This window comes from Poromitra crassiceps (genome assembly GCF_964638095.1).
Source record: "Poromitra crassiceps genome assembly, chromosome: 19".
In the NCBI taxonomy this organism is placed as follows: domain Eukaryota; kingdom Metazoa; phylum Chordata; class Actinopteri; order Beryciformes; family Melamphaidae; genus Poromitra; species Poromitra crassiceps.
The window spans coordinates 24,283,189-24,303,836 of record NC_139646.1 but is presented as its reverse complement, the minus strand read 5'-3'; the positions used below and the strand labels follow the sequence as shown (position 1 = coordinate 24,303,836).

Here is a 20,648-nt window from a genome sequence, read left to right as displayed (position 1 = left end):
GTGCTGGCAGCCTGTTCTTCAGCTCGATTGGCTCCAATGTTGGCTTTGATTTGAAATCCATATGACACTGAAGATGGGTTCACATAAATAATGCCTTTATCTCTCTTAAGCCCTGATCACACATGCTTTTACCTCATGCTATGTCAGCATTCTTATCCATGCAGATGTAGTTCTAATACCCCCCCCCCCCCCCCCCACACACACACACACACACACACACACACACACACACACACACACACACACACACTCACACACTCCTTGGTTTCTGTCTTTCTCCAGGCGAGCACAAATCGGAGCAGACGGACCCGTCCCACCCGAACAACAACAACGGCCCTGTGGAGCCCGCGAAAAAGAACCAGGACTCCCACAACCCGGCTGACGGCTGGATGGAACCCGTGGAGCAGGACGCTGATGACGAAGCCGCCGACGACACCGACGATACCAGGTTGATATATATCTATAGATATGCTGTTTTTGAAATGTTGTCGGGGAGGGACAAAAGCTCGGATAGGTTTGGATTGACTTTGTCCACTTTGTCTTTGGCTTCCCAAATACAATAAAAGCACATACATTACACTACACACCATAAAAAGATTCAAACAAATATACATACACACACCACAACACACCAATACAAATTTCAAACAATTATACATGCTTATGGCAGTCCGTCGATGTCGACGATGACGTTGCTCCAAATGGAATTTGTGAGGTTGGTTATTGTAATGTCTTTCGCCTGTGCATAGCCAGGTGGCTGCTCAGACCGATGCGTGATCCGCAGATTTTGTCACAGGAGGGGCAGGGGAAGGCAGCAGTAGTGGTCGGTGGTGCTATGGCACGTTGGTGCCGCTGTGCACGCCGCTGTACTCTCCTCTCTGTGAACTTCTCCTGAAGACGAGTGATCCCCTGGTGACAGGTTGAGCTCCAGGTATGGCGATCAGCAGCCAGGGACTCTAGTGCTGGTGGTTTGATGTCACACTTCTTCAGGAGGGTTTTAATGTGGTCCTTGAACCGTTTTTTCTGACCCCCAGCAGACCTTTGACCGTCTAGGAGCTGGCCATACAGGATCTGTCGGGGTAGACGGTGGGCTGGCATTCGGATCACATGCCCAACCCATCTCAGATGTTTTTGGCCAAGGAGCCCTGTAATGCTGGGTGTGTTGGTCCGGTCATAGATTTCAGTATATGGCACCCTGTCTTCCCACGTTAAGCCTAGGATCCTTTGGAGGCATCGGATGTGGAAGGCTTCTAGACTGTGGATGTGCCTCTGGTAGGGTGTCCAGGTTTCCGAGCCATAAAGCAGCGTGGAGAGGCAAACTGCCTTATACACATCTGCCTTGGTGGAGATGGTGAGGTTCCTATTCTGGAAGACCCTGGACCTTAGCCTTCCAAAGGCAGCAGAGGCCAGGCCGATGCGAGCCTGGACGTCATCGTCTATGGTGCAGGATGATGACAGGGTGCTACCGAGGTAGGTAAAGTGAGGGACGGTGGCTAATGGATGCCCGTCAAGGGTGAAGATAGGCGTGTTTGGCTGGGGAGTGAACTCCTGCACGAGTATTTGTGTTTTCTTAGTGTTGATCTGGAGACCAATGGCACTGTATAGGGAAGCGACCACATTTAGTGCACGTTGAAGGGACTCTGGTGAGTGGGCGAGTAAAGCACAGTCATCAGCATACTGTAGCTCCAGGATATGCTGAGTGGTGAGTTTGGTGGTGGCTTGGAGGCGACGTATGTTAAAGAGGTTACCATCCAGCCTGAACTGTATGCCAATCCCGTCTGTGGGGTCCAGGTATTTATGGGACAGGAGGGTGACAATGGAGATGAACATATTAAATATGGTTGGGGCTAGGACACACCCTTGCTTGACCCCCACATCCACACTGAAAAATGGGGATTGTTGGCCACCGTTGCTCACACATGCCTGCATCCCGACATGAAGCTGGCGCAGGAGGTTACGGAACTTTGGTGGTACACCCAACGTCCCGAGTACTTCCCACAGCAGGTCCCGATTTACTGTGTCGAAGGCCTTTGACAGATCAATGAATGCCAGGTAAAGGTCTTTGCGGTGTTCTCTGCATTTTTCCTGCGCCTGTCTAGCAACAAAGATCATGTCCGCGGTGCTGCGATCACGTCTAAAGCCACACTGGGATTCGGGCAAGATGTTTTCAGTTACATGGGTTGCTAGTCGATGTAACATGATCCGTGCTAGCACCTTCCCAGCTGTGGATAGAAGGGAGATACCTCTGCTGTTGCCGCAGTCTGCTTTGTCACCTTTTCGCTTGTAGATCGTTATGATGTTGGCATCCTTCCAATCTTGCGGGATGACTTCTGTTGACCAGATGGCAGTGATCAACTGATGCATTTTGCGGAACAGAAGATATCCACCGTGCTTTAAGATTTCTCCTGGGATCTCATCAAGGCCAGGGCTCTTGTTGTTTTTTAGTCCCAGTATGGCCTTGCGTACTTCTGAGAAGCTGGGGGAGGAGTCCAGCATGTCTACAGGGGGCAGACATGTGAGGTCGGGGAGTATGTCTGTCTGTACAGGGTTTGAGGTGTTCAGCAGTGTCTTAAAGTGCTCAGCCCATCTGTCCAGGATCTGTTGTTTGTCCTTGTAGAGGGTGGCACCATCTGCTGACCTGACCGGGGTGATGTTTTTCCTCTGTGGGCCATAGATGGACTTGATGGAATCGTAGAAAGCATGAGCGTTGTTGGTGTCTGCGTGATGTTGTATTTCGCAGGCCTTCTTGGTCCACCAGTCATTCTCCATGGCTCTGAGGGTGCGCTGGGTTTCACTTCTGAGGCGGTTGAGTTGAGCCTTCAGTAAAGTGGATTGGGGGTTTGAGATATGAGATATGAGTTCTCCATGGATCGCCACCTTGTCGTGGTGGAGAGCCTTGTGTGCTCCAATGAACCTAAGAGCGATGCCGTCGGGAGCTTTTTAGCTCCTGGTAGGGTCACCCATGGCGGTAAGGTCGAGGGGGAGGTTCCAGACGAAGTGCGATCCAAAGACCTCAACGGCGGAACTGGCGGAGGATGACGCGTCACAACGGCAGTAATGGCGGAGGAAGGCTACGGGAGAAAACCCTAATGACAAATCTGTTGTGAAGACCCGCATCAGGCAGCCACCAACAGACCGGTGTGCTGGCAGTCTTCTGCAACTCCTCTCTACAGAAGGTCGTCATGAGCTATTCATGCCACTGGAAGACGTAGGGTGGAGCCAAGGTAGTGAGGGTGGTGACTGCGCACCACTTCCTTCACTATAATCAACTCCTTGCGCAGGCCTGCTCCAAATACCCCTACCCCCATTCCCACCCCATCCCCACCCCCCCAAGTCCTGTGGCGATGGAGAAGGGTAGCAGGTACAGGTCAGGATGTGACTGGGAGTATCTAGCCCAACTCTGCACGCAGGCGGCGTGGGATAGATGGTCGCCGAAGTACGGGATGGAACAGCGTGTCTCTCCGGCAGCTTCCCACGCGACTGAGCAGCTCCACCCTGCTCACCCTGAAATGGGAAGGGCCTAGAAAATGTGGCCTAAAAATGGTCTGTTCCTTTACACCCGGGCAGCCTACCGCAGCTGCCGGGTCATCCCCCATGCGGTCGAAAACACAATAAGAAAACCCGACTGACACTCACGATAGCGACTTGGAATGTCCGAACTCTTCTCGATGTGCGTAATGATTCCTCTCGCCCCTGCAGAAGAACAGCGCTTGTGGCGCATGAGCTGAAGAGGTATAACATCGACATTGCGGCCCTCAGCGAGACCCGCTTCCATGGGGAGGATTCCATAGCAGAGGTGGGAGAAGGCTATACTTTCTTCTGGAAGGGACTTCCGGAAGGCTCCCGCCGCCTCCATGGGGTAGGCTTCGCTGTAAGGACCTCCCTACTTCAGAAGATCCCAGAATCCCCAGTTGGAATCAGCGAAAGACTGATGACCTGGAGGATTCCCCTCACAAACAGCCGTTACTGCACCCTCATCAGCGCTTATGCCCCAACACTGATTACTGACCCTCAATGCAAGGAAGAGTTCTACGCCTCCCTGCACTCCGCCATCAGCAAAACACCTTCCACTGACAAGCTCATCCTTCTAGGGGATTTTAACGCTAGAGTGGGCTCTGACAGTACGCTATGGAAGGAAGTGATCGGTCAGCACGGTGTTGGCAAGATCAATGACAACGGTCTTCGTCTCCTCACTCTTTGCTCTGAGCATCAACTGGTCATCACAAACACCCTGTTCCAACTGAAGAACAAGTACAAAACATCCTGGCAACACCCTCGCTCTAAACACTGGCATCTCTTGGATTACATCATAGTTCGCCAAGCGGACAGGAAGGAGGTGCGCGTCACCAGGGCCATGCGTGGAGCCGACTGTTGGACTGACCACCGCCTGATCAGAGCAAAGATTGACCTAGAAATCCGCCCTCAACAGAGAAAAACACCACCTTCCAGGAGGCTCAATTGTGATGCACTGAAGTCCGCGCACTCTGTCAACCAGCTCAGGAAAGCGATAGCAGACCAGCTGTCTAAGAGTCCTGAATCACCAGCAGATCTAGATATTGGATCTACCTGGAGCACCCTACGCACTGCCCTCCACCAAGCGGCAGTGGAGTCTATAGGGTACACCAGAAGGAGACACCAAGACTGGTTCGACAACAGTGCACCGGGAATTCATGATCTACTTCAGGCAAAACACAAGGCCCTTGCAGCTCATATCTCAAACCCCCAATCCACTTTACTGAATTATACATGCTTATGGCAGTCCGTCGATGTCGACGATGACGTTGCTCCAAATGGAATTTGTGAGGTTGGTTATTGTAATGTCTTTCGCCTGTGCATAGCCAGGTGGCTGCTCAGACCGATGCGTGATCCGCAGATTTTGTCACAGGAGGGGCAGGGGAAGGCAGCAGTAGTGGTCGGTGGTGCTATGGCACGTTGGTGCCGCTGTGCACGCCGCTGTACTCTCCTCTCTGTGAACTTCTCCTGAAGACGAGTGATCCCCTGGTGACAGGTTGAGCTCCAGGTATGGCGATCAGCAGCCAGGGACTCTAATTATACATACACACACCACAACACACCATAAAAACTTTCAAACAAATATATATAGTATGTTGTATCTGTGGGTGATTAACCCCTGACTGCCCCCCCCCCCTCAGCTCCCTGACCTCCTCGGCCAGCTCCACAGCCTCCTCTCAGAGTGGACCCACCAACCGCAAGAAGAGCATCCCGCTGTCCATCCGCAACCTGAAGAGGAAGCACAAGAAGAAGAGGACCAAGTTCTCCCGCGAGTTCAAGCCCGGAGACCGGTGAGGCAGCCGACTCTGTCTTTCTGTCCCCTCTGTCTTTTCTCACCCCTCGCCATTTGTTTTTGGTCTGCGAGTTCATTTTTCAGACAACCTTTTATTTCTCGAATAGAAACGACAAATATCACTAACTTATTTCAACCCTCAAATTAGCATCATGATGTCATATTTCATCTTTTAGCCACTTCTGAGCAGCCACTAGTTTGCTTCCTCATCGTATGTCTGCCAGCCACGCTGCAGCTCGATGGCACACACAGTCACGCGCGTACACACACACACACGCATGCGTGCGCGTACACACACACACACACACACACATACACATACACACACACACACACACACACACACACACACACACACACACACACACACACACAAGTACATGTATATTTATATAGCACCTTTCAAAACTGGGGTGGCAAATTGCTTTCAGGGGACAAAATACAAAGTATATGGACAGAATATAGAAATAAAAGACAACAAAAATGGCTTTAAGATTCCAAAACCGTGTGTGTGCATGTGTGTTGCGTGTGTGTGTGTGCGTGTGTGTTGCGTGTGTGTGTGTTGCGTGTGTGCGTTGCAGGGTGGCAGTGGAGGTGGTGTCCACCAAGACCTCGGCCGACGTGATGTGGAAGGACGGGCGGGTGGAGAAGGGCATCCGCTCCAACGACCTGATCCCCATCCAGCACCTGGACAGTCACGAGTTCTGTCCCGGGGACTTTGTGGTGGACAAACGACGTGAGCCAAGCACATTTAGTACCGTCCGGCACCGTTCCTTTCGCCGGGTCTTGTTGTTTTTTTGGTCCGTTTCATTTTGGGGATACTGGAAGATGTGGCAGGGATCACGTCCCCGGGGACTGGGATGAGATGTCTTATATGGGCCACTCACCAACCCACTACCTACAGTATCTAGGCCATTTGTGGAAAGTATGCCGTGTGTGTGTGTGTGTGTGTGTGTGTGTGTGTGTGTGTGTGTGGGGAAATGGACAGAAATGATTGGGATTCACTTTCAGGCTGTAATGGCCTGTTTAAGCCAAATAAATAAGGTTTGATCTGTTCCCGATGCGTCTGTGTGTTTTGAGGCTTTAGAGCTTTTCTTTGCGTCTGTACTTTGTGGCGCTCAACTCTGGCTCGTTCTCTCCACTGACTCTCTATGTCTCTTTCTCCCTGGTGGATTTGTGAGCATGATGAGGCGTAGGGAGGCTCTTGAGTTTGTCCTGTTCCAGTTTCAGCTTGCACATACTGTACTCGTCAGTGTATCCACCTATAACACTCTGTGTGTGTGTGTGTGTGTGTGTGCGTGTGTGTGTGTGTGTGTGTGTGTGTGCGCGTGCGTGCGTGTGCGTGTGTGCATGTTCATGGCTGCCTCAGCCCAAGCCCTCCAGGACCCAGGAGTGTATGGGGTGATCCAGTCTGGAGATCATAGGGGCAGAACGTGTGCCGTCAAGTGGATCAAGCTCAACACCTGCAATGACGACGTGGAGGTCAGTCAGGAGGACACCACTTCTGTGTGTGTGTGTGTGTGTGTGTGAGAGAGAGAGGCTAAGACATGAACATCCTCCTGTAGCCCACGACTCGTATCACAGAGGGATTTAGCTTCTGTGTGTGTGTGTGAGAGAGAGAGTGTAAGGCTGCTTTCTCACTGGGAATGATTGCATTCGTTCCGTTCCGTTGGATTGCCCCCCTCCCCTCTCCCTCTCGCTCAACAGCTCTCACATTACAACATTTCTTCCGCGCTCGGAAACGGAACAGAGTGCACTTGTGTCATGATCAACTATGCCTGGAGTTTATCCTCGCCCGTTTGTAGTCTGTGTGGTTCGGAACGGTTGGCTTTCACACTCGTGCCCGGGCACGCCAAAGCCAAGGCCACGCTCCCCAGACCACCTTTTCAAGTGGATCCTGTCACCGTTCCCTGTACGGAACGGAACGTTCACACTCGTCAAATGTTTCCGAAACTGGGGTCAATTTGGGGACGAGTGTGCTCGGGAACGCTACCTGGGCACCAGTGAGAAAGCACTTTTAGTGAGAGACATCCTCCTGTAGCTCACGACTCGTCACAGAGGGTTTGATCAATTTAAACACAAAAACAATGCACTGGTGCAAAGTGCTGCAGACGTGTTGGATAGGGGAGGTCTCTGTGACCGGTCGTTAAGCTTATTATGTCCATCAACTTACGATGTCAACTTGATTAGCTACCGTAGCTCGATGCTAGTGCGCGGCGTATTGAAGTAAGCTATGCACTATGTCGTTACCATGACAACTTGGCTACAATCCCTCGTACGCTATTAGGAGAGATGATGTTGTGATACAGTATGCAGCTGTTTTATATTGTCACTCAAGGTCGGAGAGGAAATGGGATGAGCCTGGAGATCATTGTTTGTGTGTGCGTGTGTGTGCGTGTGCGTGTGCGTGTGCGTGTGTGCGTGTGTGTGTGTGCGTGTGTGTGTGTGTGTGTGTGCGCGCGTGCGTTTTAAATCCAGGTGATCGGTGAGGAGGAGGACGTCAGCGTGTACGACATTGCGGATCACCCAGATTTCCACTTCCGCACCACCGACATCGTCATCAGAATCAGTCAGACCAACGACGTCAAAATAAGTCCGACCAACGACTGCGAAAACGAGGTGAGAATACTACAAATCACTTTCACTCAATGATTTTCCATTTGAAATGTGAGTACGATGACTCAAGCAGCAGTAGTAGTTGGTGTCCAGTCATCAGAGGAGGATATTTAGGACGAGGATGACTCTGCCACACCACACACCTGAAACTGGGAGCCATGAAAGTGAGAAAAGTTGAGGAATGTATTGATGATGATTGTCACAACATCTAGATCAACATCGAGATCAGTTGAAATTTTTAAATGAAGACTGAAAACACACCTTTTTTCTCTGCTCTACGGCCTTCCCTAGAACTACGGTTGGGTTTGTCACATTTTAAAACATCCTTTTATTTTGGATGTTTTTTAATGTGGCTGTTTTATTAGTTTTTTTTTAATTATTATTTGTATTCGAACACCCCTTTTAACTTGATATTTTTAATGTGGCTCTCAATTGTGTTTGTTTTGTTTGTAAACATCCTTTTAACATTAATTTTTAGAGCATTATTTGTTATACTTTGTCCTATGCTTTCTTTTAATTGTAAAGTGTATTGGGACCATGCTTCATGGTGATTTTGCACTTTAAATGAAAATTGTTTGATTGATTGATTGATTGATTGATTGATCTACTTCCCCCACAGACGTCTGTAGGCCAGGTGTCCAGGGTGGATGTGAGCAGCAAGGTGGAGGTGGTGTGGGCTGACAACTCCATGACCATCGTCCTACCACAGGTGATGATTAGCTCTTTTCGCACTGAACGCCACTTCAGTCAGTGCTGAGCTGGTTCAGCTGTGTCACCTGCTGAACCAACACGACCATCAGACACAAGAGGGTGTTCTTCACTAGGCGTGGGACTCAGAGTAACTCACCATACAATACTATCACCATACATGGCCCTCGATAAAGATGGCATCACAATACAGCGATTCTGATATAATCGACACATTGTAAGAAATGTCATCTACGGTACATTATGATATCTGTGTAACTGAATAGGAAAAAGCACCTGTAAAAAAAGCAGGAATTATGTATTTATTCACAAAATTGACATGAAACTATGTAGAACAAAGTGCAGACTGAATGATGCCTCTTTAACACACACTGACTGAACGATGCCTCTTTAACACACACTGACTGCACCTTGTCCATGACTCCACGAGTGATGTTCAACTGCTTAAAGGAAGGACACACCTCAAATCTTTTAGATGTATATCGTTTATTTGTTACAGAAAACAAAAACAAAACGTCAACGAATGCAAAATATACACATTTCAGGATAAACGTCACGATAGCGTATCACGATATCGCACCAGTGTATCGATAATGTATCGCAAGGGGGGAAGTCTGACGATATATGGACATTTGGCCCCACCCCTACGCAGCACCTATACAATGTGGAGTCTGAGATCGAGGAGACCGACTACGACTCTGTGGAGGAGAGCAGCAGTGGCCTGTCCACCGAGGAGTGGGAGGACGAGAGCGACAGCTGGGAGACGGACAACGGCCTCACCACCGAGGAGGACGCCCACGGTAACAACAACAACCACGCCGACGTCACCGCCACGCCCACCCCGGCCCCCACGCCCACCGCCTCCACGCCCTACATCATCCCCCCGGAGGAGGGCTTCTTCCCTGCGCTCACCAGCCCCACCAAGGCCGTCCCAGGAGAGGACGGAGAGGGGGCCATGGCGGTGGCTAGTCCCGCCTCTGGAGGAGGTGGGGGAGACTATTTTGCTTTGTTTGTTTGTTTTATTATCTAATAAAGATGCAACAGCTACACAGATAAAGGACACTGGCACTCTGGGTTGCACAAACTGAAAAAGTTCCAATGTAGGGATATGCTACAACTTAACATCTTACACCTAGCCCTTAGCTGGTGTAAAGTCCTATGAAAACGGTGCGACCAAATCATGTGCTGTGCGACCAACAGAAAAATGTGGTAGCACCAGTGCTACCAGTAGAAAAGTTAGTGGTGAGCCCTGTGGTGTGTAGACTGTGGTGTAGACTCTGTGGTGTAGACCCTGTGGTGTAAACTTACTTTACACCCCAACTTAAGAGAGAACTTACATTGGGCTGGTGCAATAGGCTGCAGATGTTGAATTTGCAACAGGGAAAAAATACAAAAACTAGAAAACTCAGTAGAAATAACCTTTTTAACGATGACTTAAAAAAAGGTCAAACTTGTTTTTACTGAGAGAAAGAGTTACACCTGTTCAGTGTTTTCCCTGTCATAATACAGAAGCCCTTTGGTCAACCGTTGTCATGGTTCTAATTCTGCGGGTTTATCAGTCGGCTTACACTCATAAACATAAACTCTGCTCGTCCAGGAACCACTCCAAGAGGGGCCCCCGACGGGGCGGACAAGCCCAGCAAGGAGGGCGCCCCGCGGGGCTTCAGGGAGCTGAAAGAGGCCCTGAAGATCCTGGAGAGCCTGAAGAACATGACGGTGGAGCAGCTGTGGACGGGGGGCTCGCCCACCTCCCCGACCTCCGCTGAGCCCGCGTCGGCCGCCAGCGCGGCCAGCCAGGCCGCACCGCCCGGTCCCGCACAGCCCCCTGACAAGCCCACCAAGGAGAAGCGCTTCCTGGACGACATCAAGAAGCTCCAGCAGAACCTGAGGAAGACGCTGGACAACGTGGCCATCGTGGAGGAGGAGAAGATGGAAGCTGTGGTGGAGGCAGGAGGCAGCGCAGGAGCAACGCCAGAGGTGACCATTTATACTATTGAAAGAAGCAGAGGTGGAAAGAGTACTCGAGTACAAGTATTGTTGCTTAATGAAAATTGAGTACAAGTAAAATGACTAGTCCAGGAAATTACTCAAGTAAGAATTAAAAAAAAGTAGCCTATTTAAAAGTACTCAAGTAAAGTACGTTTGCGTTACTTTAGAAATGTTTTATATTTTCTTTATCCTAATCATTCAATTTTACACACCCACTTTTCCTTTAGTATTTTCCACCTCTGGAAAGAAGTGATCGCACTGCATTTTATATACTGAAACATAGCACCTTGCATTGTATGGGAGTATGTTAATGTGCAATGTGTAATATTCTGTTTCACTAGTATGAATTTTTAAACAGGCATTATGTTTCCAGCAGCGATACAAGATTATGTGCTTTATTGCAACGCTGGCAGATCCACAAGTCAGTCAAGGCAACACCTTCATGGTCTTACCTCGTGGTGTGTTGCCTTCATGGTCTCACCTCGTGGTGTGTTGCCTTCATGGTCTTACCTCATGGTGTGTTGCCTTCATGGTCTCACCTCGTGGTGTGTTGCCTTCATGGTCTCACCTCGTGGTGTGTTGCCTTCATGGTCTCACCTCGTGGTGTGTTGCCTTCATGGTCTCACCTCGTGGTGTGTTGCCTTCATGGTCTCACCTCGTGGTGTGTTGCCTTCATGGTCTTACTTCGTGGTGTGTCAATGCAACATCTTCATGGTCTCACCTCGTGGTGTGTTGCCTTCATGGTCTTACCTCATGGTGTGTTGCCTTTCAGACGGAGAGGGAGAGGCCCGGGGAGGAGCGGCCGCAGCAGGAGCCCCAGACACCGCTGGGCGGAGCAGAATGGCCCAGTGACACGCCAGTGTTGTGCCAGCAGAGCGGGGGCAAGCCCGGCGTCACCTTCACCAGCGCCAAGGGAGAGGTGTTCTCCGTGCTGGAGTGGGCACCTGGTGAGAGAGGAGGCCTTTTTTCCTTCTCTCCTTATAACCCCCCCCCCCCCCCCTTTTTCCCATCATCTCTTCCATCCAGAAAGTCTTCGTTAATCTCTGCTATAAAATTAGTAAAGTAAAAATTGACAACCAGCTCTCCAGTCAAAACCCAAGCTGTCTGATCCATATCAGCACAAGACAGAAAGTCTTGAATTTGAGTTTGAGCAAAGTCCTTTTGAAAGTGTTCAAATGAACTAATGGTGCTGCTACGGTAGCTGCAGTAATGGATATAGATACTACAGTATAGACATCCATCTGTCTTTGTTGCTTGAAATGTCATCGGCGTCGTTTATGTTCAACTCTTTGTGGTTGTGGCGTTTTGCTGCATCTGTGGAGAACGTTTCTGATAGCGCCCACACAGCCAAGAGAATAAAAAGTCCAAGTCCAAGTTTTATCATTAGTATGAATGACTATCTCTACCTCCTACTGCTATTCTGTAATCACACCTGTCTGCCTGAGTCTGTCCCAGACGCACACCCGTAAGTGCTGCAGATGAATTATTGCTATTCAACGAGCATAATCTGTCTTCTGGCTCTGTCCCAGACACACACACGTTCAAGAAGATGGAGTTCCAGCCAGCCGAGGCGAAGAAGTTCTTCAGCACAGTGAGGAAAGAGATGGCTCTGCTGGCAACCTCACTGCCTGACGGCATCATGGTCAAGACCTTTGAAGACCGCATGGTACGTTCCCCGTCATGAACGTGAAGTCCAAAAGTTGCACGCACGTCTTTCATTTGATGAATTTGGATTTGCCAAAAGCAACAAAAAAATATATAAAGAAAAAAGATGACTAGACTTGTGCCTTCAGATTTTCTGGTGCTTCTTGTAACATTTGAACATAAATAAATCATCCGCCATGTTGTAAACAGGAATAAACACAGAGTGAGGCAGGGAGGGGGAGGAGCTAGTAGTAGCGTCCTCTTTGCCACAAGAAACAATGTTTTTATATGAAATGTGGTCCTAATGTTGAGAAACACTAGCACTAACAAAAGCACCAGCGTGAGATAAAGGCTTTACCGTGCTCACATTTGTTTATGCTCATTATACCACCATCGTATCACAATTAGTTTGACACTGATGTATCAATATTTAAAGAGGCTACATTAAAACCAAATAAATGTCACCATGACGGAAGGGCCTCCTTACTCGCCTGACCTGGACTCAACTCTGATCACAGCTTTGTTGTGACTGCTGATCCAACACAACACACTTAAGGTCCTTGCACATAGAGTCCGTTTTTTCGTCCGAAATTGACGCACGAAAAAAAAAAAAATACGACCTCATTTGTGTCAATCATCATTGACACATCGAGTCCGACAATTACGTCCGTCATTTAAGTTTTCGGACGAGGTTCGATTTTCTGCGTTTTTCCGCATCCATGAAATCGTTTTGACAGGTGTTTGACCACCCAGAGCTGCCGTAGTGTTGCTATTCACAATGAAAAATGGCATCTGAGAAGTTAATTCAGTTTGTCTCCCTGCAGCACAAAGCATTTTATGGCAAAGCAGGAATACAGAGATTCGGAATTAAAAGACAGAATGTGCCGGGTGATTGCAGACCAGCTTGGAATGCGGGACGCGGTGTGTGTGTGTGTGTGTGTGTGTGTGTGTGTGTGTGTGTGTGTGTGTGTGTGTGTGTGTGTGTGTGTGTGTGTGTGTGTGTGTGTGTGTGTGTGTGTGTGTGTGTGTGTGTGTGTGTGTGTGTGTGTGTGTGTGTGTGTGTGTGTGTGTGTGTGTGTGTGTGTGTATGGGGAAGGGGGGGGGGAGAGAGACAGAGAGCCACACAGACACACTGCCAGTTGTGGATCAATAGGATCGCGGTAGTTTTCTTTTCGTTACGAATCTTCGCAACGAATATTGGATAATTAACGCATCGGACTCAGTGGGCAAGGTATCTGTGCGTGACGTTTTTTTCCCGGATGACGGATAAAAAAAAACGCAGCGAACAATTCGGACTCTGTGTGCAAGGACCTTTAGGATGGCGTCACACGGTGAAACGTTCACGCTACTTTAGTTGGTTGAAACTTGAAACTAAGTTGCAATTGAGTTGCATGGTGTAAAGCCCTCTGCAACGCCCTTGAAATTTGTCTGAAAGTCGACGGCAACAGTCGCAAGACTCCCAACTTTGTGAAACTACAGTAGTTTCAACAGCCAATCAAAGCCAATCAAAAACTATACAACATGTCTGAGTTGATATTATCCAGCGAGAAAACGATACGAAATAAGATACAAAGATGCAAATGTAGTTGCAATGACACTTCCCACTTGATATAATCTAGTAAAAAATCAATATGATGGATGAAGAATTACCAATCTAGCTACAGTAGCTACTTTTACGCAAATGAACTATTACTGTAAATCGTGTTGCGTGAGACTTGATTATTTGTGAATTGCCTCATGTAACAGTCAAGTTGCATGGAAAGTATATTTCATGCAATTTGCAACCTGCAACTAGATGTGTGGAAGTTTCACTGTGTAAAGCCAGCCTTACACATGAATTCATCTTAGTCTTGGACATCAAACGGTCTCAGAGATGAAATAACACCGCGTTCCTCGAAAACACAGGACCTGTTCTCGGCTCTGATCAAAGGGCCGACCCGCACGCCCTACGAGGACGGCCTGTTCCTGTTCGACATCCAGCTGCCCAACATCTACCCGGCCGTGCCCCCGCTGTTCCGCTACCTGTCGCAATGCAGCGGCCGCCTCAACCCCAACCTCTACGACAACGGCAAGGTCTGCGTCAGCCTGCTGGGCACCTGGATCGGCAAGGTGAGTGTCTATGGAGTGGATTTGGGATTGGCACCATCGCTCCTGTTAATATTTGTCTTATTGACTTAATGCAGAGACACGTCGGTAACTTGCTTGTTTCTGTACTTGTATGTGTACTTCTGGATACTTGTATCACAGTACATACTAACACACATAGTAGAGAATGACAGTGCAAAATGGATAGAATACATAGAAACCATTTTTTGTAGTTGTGTATAGTTCTTGAGGGATTATTTTTTGACTTTCTTTGAATATTTAGAATGACATTACAGGGGTTCTTCAATCAAGCCACTCCAGGAACCAAATTGTCAACATGTAATCTCCCACCGTGGGTCCCTGGGTGAAAGATTAGCATTTGCAATACATTCTGTATGCAATTAGATCTCCTCCCTCCCAAACATTTACTTTTTTCTTCTTCTTTTTCCATTGCTTTTAAAATGCAAACTTTACAGTGTGCCTGGCACAGAGTTCAACCCTTCAATGTTGTTATGAGGGGACCAACCAGTAGGTCCGTGTTATGAGGGGACCCACCAGTAGGTCCGTGTTATGAGGGGACCCACAAGTAGGTCCGTGTTATGAGGGGACCCACCAGTAGGTCCATGTTATTAGGGGACCCACCAGTAGGTCCATGTTATTAGGGGACCCACCAGTAGGTCCATGAGCCAAAGTGTAGAAATGTGTCATGGTGGGGTTTCAATCCTGTTTGCCCCCTTTTGTTTCAGACTTCATTACACCTAAATAGTGGAAGTACAGCTTTTGAATTCTAGTGCGATTGTCCAACACTTCTGCCCTTTGAAATGTTTTCTTATCCACAGCACCATCTGCTGGTCAGAGAAAATAGCTAGTACAGTATATTATGTCAGTGCTGTTATGCATTTCTCTGTGTTGATGTGTTTTTCGGCGATGTGATCCACAGGGTACCGAGAGATGGACCAGCAAGTCCAGTCTGCTGCAGGTCCTCATCTCCATACAAGGTGGGTGAACACACACACACACACACACACACACACACACACACACACACACACACACACACACGCTCTCTCTCTTTGCCCTTGTCTTCTCTGCAGCATGAGTATGTTTTATTCATGCGCTCATTTGCTCAGATGTGTTCAGGACTGCAGGGTGGCACAGTCCCTCTAAATAGATCTGTCTCCCAGAGAGATGTTACACTGCTTCCACACAGTCCCTCTAAATAGATCTGTCTCCAAGAGAGATGTTACACTGCTTCCACACAGTCCCTCTAAATAGATCTGTCTCCCAGAGAGATGTTACACTGCTTCCACACAGTCCCTCTAAATAGATCTGTCTCCCAGAGAGATGTTACACTGCTTCCACACAGTCCCTCTAAATAGATCTGTCTCACAGAGAGATGTTACACTGCTTCCACACAGTCCCTCTAAATAGATCTGTCTCACAGAGAGACATTTATGTGAACTTTGAACCAAGGTAAAGAGAAAAAAAGGACAGGAGAGCTCTGTGTCTGTGCTTTCTGTTTCTGTGCTTTCTCCTGGGCAACCTAGAGATTGTAATGCATCTACTTTAATCATCACATCCTATAGCGTTCTATATACAGCTTTCTGTCTATAATAATATACAATATATATATATATATATAATGCAGGTGTGGCCAAACTACGGCCCGCGGGCCAACTGCAGCCCGCTGCCTGTTTTTAAGTGGCCCGCCATGATTTTTTTTTCTTTTCTTTTTTGCTAAAAACGTTTTTCTGTTTTAAAGTTTAAAACGAAAACGAAAACGGGAAAAAAACTGAAAAACAAAAAGAAGAAAGAAACGGGAAAACAAAAACAAAAAAACGGATTCCCTCCATTTCGTTTTTTCAATTTAAAACCATTGAAAATGGGTTATACTTGAGTACCCTGACCTGGTCTATTTATTTTTAAACATTTTTAATACTGAATTAATGTTTAATACTAATGTTATGTTAAATTATCTCTGCCTTAACCTGTTGGCACAGGAAAATAAAATTTGAAAACATACAGAAATACCCATTGTAATAGGTGAGCACATCAATAAACTGTGTCATATATTTATTTAGGTAGAAATTAAATTTTTGATGGCACAAGGGTTTTCTGGTCAAATTTTCTTTCCGCGAAAACTGCCGCGCTTCATATTGTTTGGCCCGCGACCTATTTTTCTGTTTGCGGCCCACAACCCAAAAAGTTTGACCACCCCTGTACTAGGGTATCGGCCCCTTCGGGAAAAGAGTAAAGCTCCTCAGAAATGTCTTTTGCATCTAAATTATATTTGTCTCTTTCCTACAGGCCTGATCCTGGTCAATGAGCCCTACTATAATGAGGCTGGCTTTGACAGTGACCGAGGCTTGCAGGAAGGCTATGAGAACAGCCGCTGCTACAACGAGATGGCCCTGATCAAGATGGTCCAGTCCATGACCCAGCTCCTGCAGAGCCCCATCGAGGTCTTCAGCCAGGAAATCCAGGAGCACTTTGTCTCCAGCGGCTGGCGGCTCATCCACCGTCTGGAGGTCTGGCTGGAGCTCCACGAGGCTGCAGAGAAGGCCCAAGCAGCACACAGCTCGTCCAGGGCTCAGCCCTCCAAGGAGAGGCCTCCTCCGTCTGTGGAGCCCCTGGATGAGCAGCTGCCCCTGGGCTCGGGGCCGGTGGCGGTGGCCCACAGCAGCCCCAGTAAGCCCGGGGAGGAGAGGCCCACAGCAGCATGCACTACCAGTATTGCAGAGGAGGAGCTGGAGGACTCGGGGCTGAGCCCGTCCACCACGGCGGCCTCCCAGCAGGAGCTGAGCCAGAACTCTGACTGTGACGGGCGCCAGGCCAACACCTCCTCGGGGGCCGAAACCGCCGGCTCCATAGTCTGCGGCGGGGCTTCGGAATCGGGCTCCGCGGGAGCGGCGGGGACGACGGGGAGCCAGCCCGTGGTGCGACCAAAGAAACGGAGAAAGAGCTACCGGAGTTTCCTCCCGGAGCGCAGCGGCTACCCGGACATTGGCTTCCCGCTCTTCCCGCTCTCCAAGGGTTTTGTGAAGAGCGTCCGAGGTGTGATGCTGCAGTACCGTGCCGCGCTGGCCGCTGCCGGCCTCCACGAGCACACCGAGGACAACTAAGTGCCTCCCCTCCGCACTGCCCCCTCCTGGCTTTCCTCTTCCTTGTCTACCTTGTCATCCACCTCAATCCATGGAGGGAGGGGTCATCACTTTGGCCTATAAGGGGTGGGGGGGGGGGGGCTACAAATTCCAATCATCTGCAACCAGAGCTGCACTGTGCCCCCCCAGCACTGTCTGTAGTTTTTGCCCCAAATCCATTTGGACCATTTCTCCATGGTTCTACCTACCATGGTTCCCTGCTGCCCCTGACGCCGCTGCATTCTGCCTTTCCCCCATATCTCCCCCTTATTCAAAGCCCCTCTGCAGGAGGACGTGACCCGATAATGTGTCTGTTCTCCTGCAGAGGGCGCGTGTGCTCACATGCTAGAGAGGATGGAGAGGGGTGGACTCTCAAGGTTACGCACACACGCACGCACACGCCCCGAAAACTGACAGCAAACGACCCCCCGTCACATATGAACCCTGGTCCCTCCCAAGCACTGAGCTCTGTCCTGGAGGCCGGGTCTTTGACTTTGGTGTGGAGGGAGGGGAGGAGGGAAAAAGCTCCAAAATGGACTAAATTAGATGAAACAAAAACAGTGCCATGCCCCCCCCCCCCCCCCCCCACACACACACACACACACGCACGCACACACACACACACACACACACACACACACACATATGCACACACACTTGGTTGTAACGTAGCAACATAGATCGGAGTTGCGCCGCATCTCTTTCTCTGCTGCGTCAATCAGCCTGTAATGTAGACTCTCTAATGGTCACATCTTGGAAACGGGCTCCAGTAAAGCTGGCTGTCATTGGGTGGGTGGTGGGACTGCAATGCCCAGCTTTTCCTGGCTGTCGGGGCACCCACGGGTGTCTGTAGCACTACTGATATGACCGCCGTACCACCCTGCACTACAACCAACCAATGGACAATCCGGCCCGGTAGAGGTCGCGTCTCACAGATACGCCAACCAGGACGATTCTTTTTCAATAGAAATGACTGGTTGTACGCTTTCTGCCAAAATCTCTCTTTTTTCTCTCTCTCTCTCTCTTCTTCACACACCTGAGTATCCGAATGTTTTAAAACTGCCCACCACCACAACGGCTTCACCACCTCTTCGCGTCGACTGTATTCGCCGGTTTCGTCCCCTCCGCCAAACGCTCGCACCAAACCACGCAGCGAACATCGAGTGACAAAGTTTACACGCCAATCGCCTCTGGAGGAGCGACCGCTGCGGCTCTTTTGGTATCTGTAGAGACTTGCCAGGTACCGGAGGACAGGTTAGGCCAAGTTGAAGGACCTTCTGTTCCGCTCTGCTTCAGATTAGCTAGCAGGTCGCTTCAGGTCGAAAGTTTCTGTCCTCTTTCCATGGAGAGTCAGAATCGCCAGAAAGGACCCAAATCACATTGCCATTTTTCGATGCCGTCGAGTCGATCGGACGGGTAGGGTTTTAGGCCGAATCCAGAACGGGTCCTCCAGAGTTTTCCCACACCCCCACTCCTCCCTCCAGATTTCACCCACTGGGCGACGGAGGGGAACCCACATCACTGCAAACGACACGATTTCAAAACGAGGAAAAAAAAAACTACAGCATCCATTCCGTCAGCTCATCTCAACATGTTGCCTTACTTGAATCGTTCTTCTTGATGATCTCAGACCATCGTGTACAGAGCTGCTTGCACCACCGCTTTAGACATGAACCTAGCCAGACCCGCGCACACTAAAACCACTAAAAACCCATTCCAGTGTTTATTCACCCTGAGCGGACGTGGATCTCCGATCGGTTTCCCCCCCTTTCCCAGTTATCGAGTGCGAAAATGTTCTTGCACGCGCAGTTGGAGTTTACCGATACCATGATACACGCTTTGCAGGTTTGTTGATATTCTAGTTATTATGGTTGTCATGCTTGACTTTTTTTTACGATATTTCGTTAGTTCACGTTTAACAACTGAAGCACAACTGGGTTACGACCGTCTGCTCACCCCATCATTCAGGAAAATTGCGTGAATTCCGGCACCTACGACAGAAAAACCCTGGTATAGCGATTGTTTGAGTCATTATCCCTTTTTCTTCTTTTCCTCCATCCTTTCAGAATTAGTTTGTTAAAATGCAAACCAGTTATTTGTACCAAATCTGTTCTCCCCGCTTGGCCACAGATTGTTCCAATTCCAGAAAAAACGTGCCGTAATACGAACTGTGAAAGAAAAGTGCCGAAAACCCTAATCGAAAAACTTCCTCCTGGGTCCGACAGTGCTTCCTGGGGAGATCAGTCTTTGTTTACATCTTTATAAATAACCGCATCCAAGCTCTGACGTCATGTTTTTTTTTGCCAGATATTATTATGATTCTAATTATTGCTATACAGGTCAGTCCAAACCCCCTTGTGCTCCGTTATCTGTGAAACAAACAAGTTGGCTGTCTGGTGATTTCTACTTGAACAAAAGAGCGTTGATGCTTAACGAGTGTTTCTGAATGAGAGAGCGCAGGCTGCCATTGTATATTGCGAGTGATGGGAGGGGGAGGGGGAGGGGGGGGGCGGGGGGAGCGCACGAGCCAAATGTTGCGATGTTAAAAAAAAAAAAAAAAATGAACAAAAAAAAGCAGAATGAGAGTATTTTGTTTTGCTTTGCCTTTTTCACTGTTTTCCCCCCGACTAGCTCTCTTCTTTTAAACTGGCATCTCCGTACCAGACGTGGCAATCAGGCATCCATTACCTTCTGTCCTCTTGCCCTTTATTTTATTTTTTACTTCCTCTCCTCTTCCTCCTCTTTCCTCTTCCTCCTCTTTCCCCACTTATACTTAGTACCGTACATGTCCATCGCTCAATTCCTGGAGGAACTGTCTTTTCTTTTCTTTTCCTCATTCCTGAAATGTTCACAGTCTCTGTTTTAAGACATTGGACGTAGTTCAAAGTTCAAATTGGACGTAGTTCAAGTTCAAAGTTCAAATTCAAACAACTTTATTAATCCCACTAGGGGCAATTAGTTACAGGTGGGCTGTTGGAATGGGGAAACACACACACACACACAGCCCCACCCAGAATTGAGCGCTGACACACTTGCTATGTTTACAGACCCAGATCTTTCACGCTCTTTCTCCTATTTGTCAACAACAGAAAAATGTGAAGCTGTCTTGCGAGATCTCTGAGCAAAATCCAGCAAGATATCGAGCAAACGATCCTATGTAC

At 48.8% G+C, this 20,648-nt stretch overlaps 1 protein-coding gene across 1 annotated transcript in view; it reads left to right on the top strand.

Moving 5' to 3' along the window:
* Positions 1 to 19,918, top strand: part of ube2o (ubiquitin-conjugating enzyme E2O) — a 45,939-nt gene extending 26,021 nt beyond the window's left edge. Inside the window, exons 10-22 of the mRNA XM_083655323.1 lie at positions 283 to 448; positions 5,154 to 5,303; positions 5,887 to 6,041; positions 6,675 to 6,811; positions 7,784 to 7,924; positions 8,541 to 8,630; positions 9,282 to 9,615; positions 10,227 to 10,606; positions 11,391 to 11,565; positions 12,148 to 12,284; positions 14,168 to 14,371; positions 15,288 to 15,345; positions 16,655 to 19,918. Coding sequence (XP_083511449.1) covers positions 283 to 448; positions 5,154 to 5,303; positions 5,887 to 6,041; positions 6,675 to 6,811; positions 7,784 to 7,924; positions 8,541 to 8,630; positions 9,282 to 9,615; positions 10,227 to 10,606; positions 11,391 to 11,565; positions 12,148 to 12,284; positions 14,168 to 14,371; positions 15,288 to 15,345; positions 16,655 to 17,469 — 2,942 coding nt within the window. The 3' untranslated portion in view covers positions 17,470 to 19,918. The remainder of the gene's footprint in view (positions 1 to 282; positions 449 to 5,153; positions 5,304 to 5,886; positions 6,042 to 6,674; positions 6,812 to 7,783; positions 7,925 to 8,540; positions 8,631 to 9,281; positions 9,616 to 10,226; positions 10,607 to 11,390; positions 11,566 to 12,147; positions 12,285 to 14,167; positions 14,372 to 15,287; positions 15,346 to 16,654) is intronic.
* The last annotated feature ends 730 nt before the right edge of the window (positions 19,919 to 20,648 follow it).